At 36.4% G+C, this 14,280-nt stretch overlaps 1 protein-coding gene across 4 annotated transcripts in view; it reads right to left on the reverse strand.

Annotated features, from left to right (window-relative positions):
* Nucleotides 1–14,280, reverse strand: part of PDXDC1 (pyridoxal dependent decarboxylase domain containing 1) — a 95,896-nt gene that overhangs the window by 7,588 nt on the left and 74,028 nt on the right. For all 4 annotated transcript variants that reach the window (XM_077141644.1, XM_077141643.1, XM_077141642.1 and 1 more), the window contains 8 exons: nucleotides 9,551–9,601; nucleotides 7,328–7,391; nucleotides 6,149–6,237; nucleotides 4,803–4,908; nucleotides 2,739–2,910; nucleotides 2,059–2,177; nucleotides 1,626–1,747; nucleotides 76–168 (listed from right to left, as the gene is read on the reverse strand). In XM_077141644.1, coding sequence (XP_076997759.1) covers nucleotides 76–168; nucleotides 1,626–1,747; nucleotides 2,059–2,177; nucleotides 2,739–2,910; nucleotides 4,803–4,908; nucleotides 6,149–6,237; nucleotides 7,328–7,391; nucleotides 9,551–9,601 — 816 coding nt within the window. The remainder of the gene's footprint in view (nucleotides 1–75; nucleotides 169–1,625; nucleotides 1,748–2,058; nucleotides 2,178–2,738; nucleotides 2,911–4,802; nucleotides 4,909–6,148; nucleotides 6,238–7,327; nucleotides 7,392–9,550; nucleotides 9,602–14,280) is intronic.

Below are 14,280 nucleotides of genomic sequence, written 5' to 3' on the forward strand. Positions count from 1 at the left end.
CCATTGCTCAAGGTCAGCTTATAGCATCTGCTTGCAGCCTGATGCCCATTGGGAAGTGCCAATCTACAGCCTCACCTCTTCCAGAAGTCGTTCCTCATTTGCCTTCTGCAGCTGAACCTGTGCTTCCTGGATTCCTTTCCGAACAACTTCTGTCATGTTTTCAAGAAGCTGTGTTAAGACCAAGAAAAGCATTGCTTGTCTAAGCAATTTGCTTGAAACATTATTAACACAGTGCTGGGGACATTTTTCAAAAGTATGTCAGTAATTGGAATTCTGTTTCTTAAAATGCCAAGGTAAAAACAAAACAAAAATTCAAATAGAAGAGGACAAAATGCTATTACCTCACTGACAGGTCATTATAAATTCAGGATTTCTTTGTATAGAAGGGCACTGAGGGGACTGATTCTCAACCCTGGCTGTATATTATAATCACCTGGAGACCTTAGAAAAGGTCTGACACCGAGACCCTAGTCATTTCCGATGATTCCTGGAATGGTACTCATGCACAGGTATTTTTCTGAAGCTTCATGTTTCTGGGCATAATGCTCAGAACATGACAACCATTTTTATTGTAATACAATACATAAGAATGCTGATAAGAATTTCATGTGCCGCTAAATCTGTCCTAGGAATAAACTTCTGACAGACTCTGCTTGTGCCCCCTCAGAGCTTTAAGAAGTCTTAGACAATGATATGTTATTCTTAAAGTATTTGATCATTGGGACAATAAGTTGTCATATCTTAAAAGAACCAAGTGCTTAGGGGAAAAAAAAATCAAATAGAAGAGGGCAAAATGCTCAAGGAGGTCTAGGAAGACATACCTTGGTGACCAGTCTCATCTCTGTCCGGAAACAGAGAGGAGAAGGTTAACTGTTCCTATAATTTGCATGTCATATCAACAGAAAACAGACACACAGCTCAGCAGAACTGAAACCAGAAGTAACAGCCAAATCTGGAAGAATTCTGCCTGATATCCATTTAAGAATGAATAAAGCTGACCCCTCAGCCTCATTTCACATATCCCTACCATTACCAAAAATGAATCACATGACATGTTTCTATCTCCTCTCAGGCCATCTTGCTGTGGCCTTTTCTCTTCTTTAAAGAGATTTCTAGTAAATCAAACATCTAGCTTGGAGACTGTCTTTTAAGCTTTGTTGCCTGTCCTTCATGCCAACTGGATGATTGAAGTAGGACTATTTATTGGTGGAAAGTTATGGTATCCAAACAGCCATCTCATTCATCCTTCAAGACCCAGCTCCAATGTCTTCTCTTCCAGGAAGTCTTCCCTAACTTTGTCAGGCAGAGTTGTATGAGTCTTCCCTGATGCTCAGCTATACTTTACTACAGAGTGCTCGCCACACCACTTCTCCACATGTGCCTCTCCTCTAATCCCCCCAACCCCAGCCTGGAAGTTGGTCAACGGTATGTACTACAAGAAACTGATCTGGAGTTCCTAGTTCCTGATGCAATGCTCCAAATGCTCAAAGAGAACATTTTAAAACATTTAGTCAAGGAATGAGTGAACAAGAGATATCTGAGGGTAATCCCAGCTAGTTGTGATCCCAGCTAGTTGGCTAGGCAAACCCCACAAAAGGAAGGAAACACTGATTAGTCTTACAGACCCTCGAGTTTTCCTCAATTTCTCGGGCTGTGACTGCAATGGTCTCCACTAGTTCTGAAATATCGACATCATCGCTTGCCATGCCAATGTAAATACAGCTCTTCATACTTTTATACTCAGGGCCTGCAGGAAGAATCAGCAGATACATTCACAGTTAGTTCCCAAGTCCTCTATCATGACTCATATGAAGGTCTGCCCTCCTGTACATCAGCATGACCATGCAAAAAGGGTAGGCTTCCTTTATAGGATAAGGAAAATGGTTCTCATAAAGGGAGAGAAGCCCTGTAGATGGGGAAGGTAGGTATCTGACCCTAGGAAGAACCACATCTTCATGGAACTAAACCAGTTTTCTTCAAAGAGACAAAACATATTTTCCTTTGAGCCTAGAAAACATCCTTCCAAAATTCACACAGTTGATTTATAATAATAGTTACCCATTTTAAATGTAAGGTCTGATTCCAGTTCATTTAACTTTTTCAGGAGTCCAGCATGGATTTTTTCTCCTTCAGGATCTAATTTCAAACAGCTCTTATCATCATTTGCATGTTCATACCTATAAACAATACAAAACAACAGTATATCAATCTATAAAGATCAACTGTCTCTTCAGACACAGGACTATAGGTAGATTCAACAGCAACATGACACAAGACAAAAGAGCAAAGTAGTCATGACAGCTTCTCAAGACCTAACACTTTTAAGAATGTCAAGAGGAAATTCAGAAAGCAAGGCAAGGTATGGAAAGCGAGGCAAGGTATGGAAGTCTCATGATTTGTAATATTAAAAGAAAAAAGGAGACTTGTAATTCTCTTTATACCTAGTTAGTAATATGTAGTTATATGGCTCTGTATGCCTTGTCCTAGTAAACTAAGAGTTGTCACATACAGAGAGCACACACAGCAGTTCCCATTTGAGGGAGTGATATGCTCACCAAGTGCAGTGGTGCGCAGCATTACCTGCTGCACTATGCTTTTTTTATATGCCCAGAAAGTCTAGTGGAAGTTTTGTAAGACACTTATATTTGTGACTACACATATTCATCTTGGATTTCTAAGCTTGTTCAGAAAATGTTCTTTAATGTAACAAAGAAAAATTAACATCCCTAGGAAGCTACCTGACAACCCCTATTCCAGGCCAGTTGGGGTCATCAACATATAAAAGACCTTCTGTTCCTTCTACTTCCTGCTTGAACTCTTCTCTCAGCTGGAGGGTACAGGTCAGGACTGGCAGCTTGCTCTTTATGCAGGCTATGAGCTGATCCACATCTTCTCCCTGAGTTCCTAAAACTGAAAACAGAATGTTACGAGAAATGCTAATGGAATGGCTGAACAAAAAACGAGAGGGCAGGGTTCCCACTGCTGCTATCAGAAAGGTCAAAAGCTCTAGGTATATCCAAATAGTTGGTGCTGAGGAATTTTTTAAAAAGCAACAAAACCCATGTACGGAAACATCAGATTTTAAAAATGGATTTAGCAGCCTGTTCCAGGTGTAATGTTTGCTTACAAAGACAGAATTCACCCTTCTGATTTAATACACAATGAATTCTATCAATTAGAAATCAGATTCTTCTCATAGAAAGAATCTGCTTCAGTCAAGTTATAAAGATCATGGCACAGGCTAAAAACAAAACGACAATTACACGGTTCCCTCACCCCATTAAGGTGACTGAGAGAAAGGGAAGCATTTGGGTGGACTTATGGTGGAGACGGCAGTACAGTCTGACTACAGTTCTAACTACTACTTTGCTTCTGAAGGTCAGAGCTTTAGAAGTCTCAGTCTTCATAAATTCAAGAGGCTTGTCAATATGACTACTTCCTCACTTCTAATAATTCAAACACTGAATGTGATTTTATTAGGCTCAACTGATGCCTCCTTAGGGAGTTCTCAGCCTGAGAAGAGGCTTTGGGCTAGGGGTAAGACAACACTGCACAAGAGAGGCAGAGACTAGGAGACCCACAGAGAGCAACAATAATCTTCATAATGGCTTTTTCTTTGCAGAAAAATGAGTAAAACCTGCATCTTCCTTCTCTGATGTCTTTGAGAAAATAATTTTCCAAAAATAGTGAAAATATCTCATGAAAACACACCATTTTCTAAAAATTTTTAAATCATCTCACACAAAAAAACACAACCAAATTTTAATTTCAATTTTTTCAGCTTATGTTTAAGTGTCTGCTATATGCCAAGCACTAAATAAAGCATTTCTTATATATGATCTCATTTCAATCTTCAAATCACAATCCTGAGGTATTAGTATCTCCATTTTTTTATTAATTTTTTTAATTAAAAAAAAATCAAACGCAAACATTCTTAACTTATGATCATTCCATTCTACATATATAATCAGTAATTCACAATATCATCACATAGTTGCATATTCATCATCATGATCATTTCTTAGAACATTTGCATCAATTCAGAAAAAGAAATAAAGATAGAAAAAAATTCGTACATACCATACCCCTTACTCCTCCCTTTCATTGATCACTAGCATTTCAATCTAAATTTATCTTTACATTTTTCCCCCTATTATTTATTTTTATTCCATATGTTTTACAGTATCTCCATTTTTTGGTGGGAAAAGTCTGAAGATCAAAATGATTGTTCAAGGACCCATAGTTATAAAGTGGCTGAGTAGCATAAGCCCCAGGACCTTCCGTCATAAAAGTCCTTGTAGATTCTGCTTTCCTATGTGCCTAATACAGTGGTTCTCAAACTTCACTGACCTATTAGCATCCCCAGGGAGCTTTGAAAAATACAGATGCCCAGATCGCATCCAAAACCAATCAAATAAGAATTTCTGTAGGTGGGGTCCAGTCATTGGTATTAAAAAAAAAAAAAAAAAAAAACTCCACAGATAATTCTAAAATGCAATGAGGATTATGAACCCCTGGAAAAGAAAATGAAGGGTCACAAGATACCAAAATATAGGGATTCAAGTAACTTCAGAAGTCTGATTCTATTTCTGAGAAGTCACAATGAAAGGTAAATTTGCCTAAATTGAGTTCAAAAGAAAAGAAAATGTCTCTTATGAAAGGAGATTCTAATAACTATAGGTAAACAGAATATCATAAGGGGAAGCTTCTTGACCCCAACAGCCTAGACTTTAAGAGACAGGCAATTGTTTCTCATCAGAGAAAAGTTCACCAAGTGAAGGAAATTCACTGAGACTAGTTACCTGCTGCTGTCATCAAAGGGCTGAACCGCATACACATGCCCTCGACTTCCAGATCCATGACAGTGAGGCCGCTCGAGGGCACCAGCTGTTTCAGCTGCTCTCCCAGCTGTAGAGGAAAGGGCAGGGTGAACACACTCCCTCAGCGAGGAAGTCAAGTATCTGTAAGACCTACACTCATCCTCTCAGCCCAGACCAAAAAGGCTCCTCGAGGGTTTCAGTTCTTTTAATCTTTTGATTCTCTTTGAAGACTTAAGACAGTTTCTCCTTTAGAACAGTACGTTTTACATTTCTCTTACTAAAAACCATTTTTCATTGTAGAAAAATATAGAAAATACAAGTAAACAAACAAACAAAAAAGTTACCCAGAAAATGCCACTCAGAAATAATAGCCTTTGTTGACATGTTGGCGTACTGTCTCCTGTCTTTTTCTCTATGTGTGAGGGGAGTGTGTGTTTTTGTTCTTGTTAAAAAAAAAAAAAAAAAACGAGAGAGAGAGAGAAATTCTACATACAGTTTTCACATTTAATTTATGATGAGAAATCCATCTGCCTCAAACATTCAGCTACATGGTTTTTAATGACTGCTTTGAACTTCACTGTATGGCTGTCCCATAACTTATTTACCAAGGGTTGCATGTCCATGGTTTTTCTAAGATTAATACGGCTGTGGTAACGTCCTTATATTTTTTAGGGCATCAATGATTAATTCCTTAGATTTAAATGTTAGATGTAAATTCTGGTGTCTAAGTTGAAGGGTGCCAAAACATACTGCCTTTGAGCCAGACTGCTGGACTGCCAAAGGTGTACCAGGCTTCACAACAGAATTACCCTTCACTTATCAAATGGTGTGAATGCCTACTTCTGCAGATAATGTGCTGGCATTCAGAATAAGAGGCAGAAATGGTTTTTGTCGTCTTGGAGCTTATATTCTAGTTGAGGACACAGACCATAAAGAAAGAAATAAAATCACTACATATTGTTGTTAGGCCATGAAAGAGGGACTCTGACTTATGTGCTTTTTTTCTGACATTGCTAGAGAATGCTCACCAGAACTCCAAAGCAGCTGCATTGTAATAAATATTGTGCATGTTGTTTTACAGTCTGGCATGGCACAAGGAAATGGTCACATAGGAAAATAGAGGGAATCATGTGGAAATGACTTGCAAGAGGTTGTGCAGTATGTGAGGTAATGATTTAAAAACAGAACCCAGAAGAGACCCAGCACCCTTGGAGGAGGCTCATGCATAAATGATTTCCCATACATGACAACGGTATTATCCAAAACCATCAGGTCAGGTGACAATGCTTTGGGTTGTAAAAGGAAAAGCAGTCAGCTGCCGTTCTTACCCAGCGATTCAGTGCATCACAGGAGTGCCTCTCCTGGCCGACTACTGAAGGCCCCATATTGGGCACTGGTGCAGCCTTATGCCCTGGATCTGACCCCAAAACAAAAAAAGGGGATTCACTCCCAGAAACATAGCTAACCCAAACAAACACCCTCCAACACCATTTCACCTAGATCCCAATATTAATCCCAGGGAATATTCTCAAATATTACTGAAATGAAATATATATATGACAGAGAATTTATAGGTTCCACATTATTTTCTCATAAAAACTATAACACTTGAATACACTCACACAAATAGAATTCTTAATTTCATTAGAAAATAATTTTATTGCATTGGATTTTGGGAGGACATCAAAGTGTAAAGTTATAAATTAGCAACTAGTCAACCATGTACTGTGCAAGGTAAATCAGAGTACGCCTAACAGCATCCAAACCAGGCTTCACAACAGAATTACCCTTCACTTATCAAATGGTGTGAATGCCTACTTCTGCCAGATAATGTGCTGGCATTCAGAATAGGAGGCAGAAATGGTTTTTGTTGTCTTGGAGCTTATATTCTAGTTGAGGACACAGACCATAAAGAAAGAAATAAAATCACTACATATTGTTGTTAGGCCATGAAAGAGGGCAGGGGCTCTAACAGTATATAATGGAGTCACTTTAGACAGACAGACAAGGAAGGTGCCTCTGAAGCCAGCCATAAGGGCAAGAGGGAATGTGTTTGAGGCAGAGGGAACAGCAAGTACACAGATGATGCATTAGAAAAGAGTAAGGGCTGTTCTAGGAAAAATAATGGTGGCTTAGACTAGGATGGTGGCACTTGGGCCATTCTTTAAAAATAGAGATCCTTGGGTCCAACTTACTGAATCAAAATGTTTGGGGGTAAATCCCAGGAATCAGTATTTTTAAGTGATTCTTTCTCAGTCATTCCAGTACCGGCTGAGAGACTAGCATATGGGAAATACTGGTTTAATTACAGGAAACTATCAGTAAAATGTTACAGCATTAAGGAGTGGAGTCATTGTGAAAATTGTTAAATTCTTCTTAAATGATGACTGAGGATTTTTAGTAATTAAAATATTTTGGACTATCTGTTTGACTTGAGATGGTTTCAATTCCAAAGGCCTTAAATGCAGATACACAAAGAACCCTCTTTTAAAGAAAAAATCACCTACTTGGGCCTGGTAGTTCCTGGAAAAATCTGAACACCACTACCGGAGAACTGAGCTCATCTTCCACCTGAAAAGTGGAAGTTTGATGTTAATACCAAGCAACAAATTAAGTTCCATACACCTACAAGATGAAATGGTGAGGTTGAAACAGGCCAGAGATTTTTTTTTTTAATTAAAAAGGTCAACAGTTAATTTCAGCTGCTAGAGGAATCAAGGGTTTAGTAAAATTCATAGAAACAACTATGAACCAGTCCTAAAGTACAAACTGCTGGATTACAAGGTTAATTTATATTTTATATTTTAATATTAAATTACTAAAATTTAATATTAAATTTATTATGTCAAACATAAAAGGATAAAAAAAGACAAGGTAAAGTACAAACAGAATCAATGTTGAAGAGAGTCAGTGCTTCAGAGTATCCCAGAAGTCATGCTAATCTAATCAGGACTATAACTTTTTAAACTCATAGAAAAAAAAAAAAGACAAAAGTACTTTCCTCTCACCTAGTAAAACTCTCAGAACAGGATGCAAGTTCTGCTGGCAATGTAGATAATCAGAGTCTAAAACCAAATCTATGTATTTTCTGTCACGGAAGTAGTATTTATAGTCAATAGACAACTACTTCACTAATGGATTTCATAAACAGGTAACAACATGCATAGCCTTAAGAGAACTCAGCACTACACTCAGGTTCCCCAGTGAACAAAGGCACAGTCAATCCTCAGCATTCCCTTGCAGTCAGGATACAAAGGGGGTAGTGATGTCCGCCTTTAATGCCCTTGACGGCCTTTTTGACTTTTCCACAAATTTGGCAGGGGAAGGGAGAATGTGCCTGGGGGAGAAGATCTCTAAACAGTTAACAATTCCAGTTCTCTAATTCCACTCCTGAAAGCTATGTTCCCAGGCTCTGCCTGAGGTGACTCAATAAGGCACAACAGGAAATACTCACTTAGAAAGAGAGGAAGGATCTTCTCTAATTTTTCAAAGGACGCATATTTACGGTTCATATCAAGCCAGCTTTACATTCAAAGAGCCATTTATTTATTGAGCCAGTTCACATCTATTATCCCCTTTAATTTTCACATAAACATATGCATCTATTAAAATTTTTTTATAGGGCCTTACTATTGAAATAGAATGGAATAAGCCCAACAAGCAAGGAAGAACAAAAAAGGGCAACAAAATCCTCCAGTCATTCTCTATCCTCAGTTAGGGTAAGGAAGGATTTGCATGCCAAGACTTCTATATATCGACTGTCTTTTCTTTCCTTCTTTCTTTGAGCTCAGTGGCCACAACTGTAAGTGTGCATAAGAAATACTATACATAGACTTCTGGTTCTAGCAACATGGTAAATTAAGCTAATACTGAAATCATCAGTTTGAAATACATAAAATGCTGGATTAAATAAAACAGTAATGATAAAAGTTTAAATCACTGCAGGGCTCACAAAAAAGGTTAATCCCAGAAATGAAGAGATGGCAGAAAGATGATTTGTAGATGTGTAAACTAAGCTGCAGGGGTAGTGGCTGACATGTATGGAGTCTGGAGCTTGGTTTCAATGGCCAGAGCCTTAGTTTGTTTTAAATATAATTTCATTAAGATATATTATATATTCACATACCATATGGGTCTTGGGTTTTAATGTCTAAGTGAGGGTCAGGAGACAAAGCTTTGGGATCAAGACAGGTGGTGGTGAGCTTGGGAAGTTACCAAGAATCCTGCATAAATACAGGACCCTTGAAAAATATTCCTTATGAAAGGAGCACCAAAACAAACAAACGAACAAAAACGCTAACCACTGACCAGCAAGAAAGCTTAACTATGCCTGAGGCTCTGGACAGGGAGGAAAACATTCTCTCATAAAAACTGTCAGGTGTGCACCACACCGGGTTTGTGTCCTATGTAATGCAAGACTCCCAAATTTGTGAAACTAACATTAATAAATGGACCTAGGCTAGTCAAACTCTTGAAATACCCACTCAGTCTTCATACAATTCCCAAGGGGGGGAAAAAATCTAGCTTATAATAAAAAATCACTATACACAGGGAGCAGGAGTCAGCAGACACAAAGAAGAGTACTGAGATGCTAAAACAACAATTTGAAATAGATTGGAGCTATCAGAGTTCTACTGAAATGTATTAAATCTGGAAAAAATCATTCTAAGTTGTTGAAAGTAAAAATTTTTTTTAAATACTTCACAAATAGATGAAGTTATATACTATACCAAGATTCTGATGTGGTTTACTTTCTTCAAACTTTCTTGCAACCGTTGACCCTGTAAGTGATGAGAAAAAGCCTAAGTAATTTCATTAGATTGACACGTTAAGAAGCAATTTTTCAAAATTTTTATTTTAGTAAACAAATGTGTATCTAATCCCATTCAAATACATAATTTAGCGCTGTTAATTATGTTCACAATATTGTTCTACCATCACTACTGCCCATTAGAAATTTTTCCACTGCCCAAAAAGAAACTCTACATCTTAGCCTTTACTCCCTATTCCCCCTACCCCTCACTTTCTCCCCTGGTAACCTATATTCTAGATTCTGTCTCTATGAGCTTGCTTATTTTAATTATTTTATATCAGTGAAGCACTATTTTTCCTCTTAAGTCTGGCTTATTTCACTCAACATGGATATCTTCAAGGTTCATCCATACTGTCACATGTATGAGAACTTCATTCCTGTTTATGGCTGAATAATATTCCATTGTGAGGATATAAATTTTGTTTATCCATTCATTAGATAATGGACACTTGGGTTGCTTCCATCGTTCAGCAATTGTGAACAATACCACTATGAACATTGGTATGCAAATATCTGTTCAAATCACTGCTTTCAATTCTGTAGTATATACCTAGAATTGGGACTGCCAGGTCATGTGACAGTTCTATATTTAACTTTTTGAGAAACTGCCAAACTGTCTTCCACAGTGGCTACAATGTTTTACATTCCCACCAACAATGAATGAGCATTCCTATTTCTCCACATCTTCCAACACTTACAATTTTCTGTTATTTCTAATAGCAGCCATTCTAGTGGGTATGAAATGGTATCTTGTTGTGCTTTTGATTTGCATTTTTCTAATGGCTAATGATGTTGAGCATCTTTGCATATACTTTTTGGCCATTTGTATATCTTCCTTGGAGAAATGTCTACTCAAGTCTTCTGCCCATCTTAAATTGGGTTATTTGTCTTTTTGCTGTTAAGATGAAAGGTTCTTTATATATTCTGGATTTTACACCTTTATTGGATATACTGTTTCCAAATATTTTCTTCCATTCTATAAGTTATAGTTTTATTTTCATGATAAAAACCCTTTGATGCACAAAAGATTTTAAGTTTGATGAGGTTCTATTTATCTATTTTTCCTTTTGTTTCCTGTTCTTTGGCTGTAAAGTCCAAAGTACTGTGTGACAAAAAGGTCCTGAATATGCTTCTGTTTTAGTTTATTAAAGCTACTGGAATGCAATATACTAGAAATGAGTTATTATTATTTTTATTAAAAAAATATGAGTCCTCCAACTTTCAAGAATGCTTTGCCTATTTGGGGCCTCTTAACCTTCCATATATATATTTGATGATTGATTTTTCCATTTCTGCAATGAAGGCTGTCAGAATTTTGACTGGGAACTGTACTGAATCTGTAAATCACTTTAGGTAGAATTGACACCTTAAAAATATTCAGTCCTCCAAACCATGAACACAGACTATACTTCCATTTATTTAGGTCTTCTTTGATTTATTTTAGCAATATTTTGTAGTTTTCTATGTATTAAGTCTTAAAAGACATCTTTGGTTAGACTTATTCCTAGATATTTGATTCTTTAAGTTGCTATTATAAATGGATTTTTCTAGATTACTTCTATTGATTCTCATGGCTGGTGTATAGAAATACTAATAATTTTGGGGTGTTGATCTTATACCTTACTATTCTGCTGAATTTATTTTAACTCTAAGAACTTTGTTGTGATTTCTCAGTTTTGTTTTTTTTTGTCTAGGAACATGTCATCTGCATATAAGAAAAGCTTCATTTCTTTCTTTCCAATCTGGATATCTTTTATTTATTTTTCGTGCCTAATTGCTCTGGCTAGAACTTTCAGAACAATGCTAAATAACAATGGTGACAGTGGGCATCCTTGTTTTGTCATGATCTTAGAAGGAAAGCTTTCAGTCTTTCAAAATTAAGAATTACATTAGCTGTGGTTTTTCATATATGTCCTTTATCATGTTGAGGAAGTTTCCATTTATTCCTAGTTTTCTAAGTGTTTTTATCAAGAAGGGGTGCTGGATTTTATTTAAAAAAAAATTCTGGTATCAGTTGAGATAATCCTGTTTTTTTTTCCTTCATTCTGTTAATGCATGTATAATATATAATTGCTTTTCTTATGTTGACTCACCCTTGCATACCTAGCATAAATCCCACTTGATCATGAAGTTTAAATCTTTTAATGTGCTGTTGCATTTGGTTTGCCAGCATTTTATTGAGGATTTTTGCTTCGGTATTCATAAGAGATATTGGTCTGTAATTTTCTTTTCTTGTGGTACCTTTATCTGGCTTTGGTATAAGGGTTATGTTGGCCTCAGAATGAATTAGGGAGTGTTCCTTCCTTTTCAATTTTCTGGAAGAGTTTGAATAGGATTACTGTTAATTCTTGGAATGTCTGATAAAATTCCCCTGTGAAGGTATCTGGTGCTGGGAGGGTTTTTTTTTTGTTTTTTTTTTAGTAGGAGATTTTATTTTCTTTTTTTCGTGGGCAGGCACCGGGAATCGAACCCAGGTCTCTAGCATGGCAGGCAAGAACTCTGCCACTGAGCCACCGTGGTCCACCCTGTTGAGAGGTTTTTGATACTGATTAAATCTCTTTACTAGTTATTGGTTTGGTGAGGTCTTCTATTTCTTTTTGATTCAAGGTAGGTAGTTCATAGTGTCTCTAAAATATTTAATTTTTTGGTATACAGTTGTTCAGACTTCTTAGAATTATTTTTATTTCAGTGGGGTTGGCAGTATTGTCTCCCTTTTCATTTCTGACTTAAGTGATTTGTGTCCTATCTCATGTCCTATCTCTTTTTGTTTACATCAGTCTAGCTCAAGGTTTGTCAATTTTATTGATCTTTTCAAAGAATCAACTTCTGCTTTTGTTGATTCTCTACTGTGTTTTATTCTCTACTTCATTTTTCTCCACATTTATCTTTTTTGGGGGGGTGTCTTTTGTATTTTTATTAGAGAAGTTGTGGATTTACAGAACAATGACACAAAGTACACAGGATTCGCATACACTTGCATTGGTGTGGAAATTTGTTACAATTCATGAATACTTTTTTCTAATTCTACTAATTTTTAAGTAGTTACATTGTTACAATTAATGAGAGATTATTAGTGATATTAACTATTGTCCATAATTTTTATAGAGATATTTTCCCCCATATTCTCAACCTCTTGATTATTATTATTTTCATGCATGTCTTTATTTGGTTATATCCACCTGTACACTGGATAAAGGGAGTGTCATTCACAAGGTTTTTACAATCACATGTCCACACAATAAAAGCTATATAAATTATACAATCATTATCAAAGATCAAGACTACTGGATTACAGTTCAACGATTTCAAATATTTCTTTCTGGCTATTCAAATACACTAGAAACCAAAAAGAAATATCTATATTATGAGTAAGTATCCACATTAATGTTTGTTATTTCCTTCCCTTTGTTCACTTTGGATTTAGCTTGCTCTTCTTTTTCTAGTTCCTCCAGTTGAGGCTGTCTTTGATAAGAAACAGCTTTATGGGAGAAAATATTTGAAAACCCATGTATCAGATAAGGATTTAATACCAGAATATATACAAAGATCCTACAACTAAACAATAAAAGACAATCCAATTAGAAAATGGGCAAAATACTTGAATATACATTTCTCCAAAGAAAACATAAAAATGACCAAAAAGCACATGAAAAAATTTCCACTACGGAAATGGAAATCAAAACCACAGTTCAAATTCTTGGTAAAGCTACTATTCAAAAGAACAGAAAATTAAAAATGTTGGAAGATGTGGAGAAATAGGAGCACTCATTCCCTGATGGTGGACATGTAAATCGGTTCAGCTGCTGCGGAGGACAGTTTGGCAGTTCCTCAAAAAGCTATGTGTTGAAATACCATATAATCCAGCAATTTCACTTCTAGGTATATGCCCAAAGAATTGAAAGCAGCAACATATACAGATATTTGGATACTGATATTCATAATAGCATTATTCACAACTGCCAAAAGAAGGAAGGAACTCAAAGATCCATCAACTCATGAATGGATAAATAAAATGTGGTATATACATACAATGGAATATTATTTGGCTGTAAAAAAGGAATGAAATTCTGATGCATGCTGCAACATAGATGAACCTTGAAGATATTGTCTGAAATAAGCCAGAAACAATGGATAAATATGTTTGATCTCACTGATATGAAATAATTAAAATAAGTAAATTCATACAGAAACTAGAAGACAGATGATCAGGGGTCGGGATTGGGGTAGGGAATGGGGAGTTAATGTTTAATTGGTAGAGTTTCTGTTTGAGGTGATGGAAGAGTTTTGGCAATGGATGATAGTGACAGGAACACAACACTGTGAATGCATTTAATATCAATGACTTGTATATATGAATGTTGTTAAAAAGGAAATTTTAGGTTGTATACAATTTACTAGAATAAAAACTTTTAAAACACCATAGAAGAGTGGCTCAGTGGCAGAACTGTCGCCTTCCATGTCAGGGACTCAGGTTCCATTCCCAGAACCTCCCCATGCAAAAAAAAAAAAAAAACACAGGACACTATGTCACACATACAACTCTAATGTAAACTATAATTAGCAGTGTAATTATAATAACACTGTTTCGTCAACTGTAACAAAGGTACCTTACTAATGCAGTGTTGTTAATAGGGAAAGCTGTTAGTG

The sequence above is a fragment of the Tamandua tetradactyla genome, chromosome 23 (assembly GCF_023851605.1).
Source record: "Tamandua tetradactyla isolate mTamTet1 chromosome 23, mTamTet1.pri, whole genome shotgun sequence".
In the NCBI taxonomy this organism is placed as follows: Eukaryota; Metazoa; Chordata; class Mammalia; order Pilosa; family Myrmecophagidae; genus Tamandua; species Tamandua tetradactyla.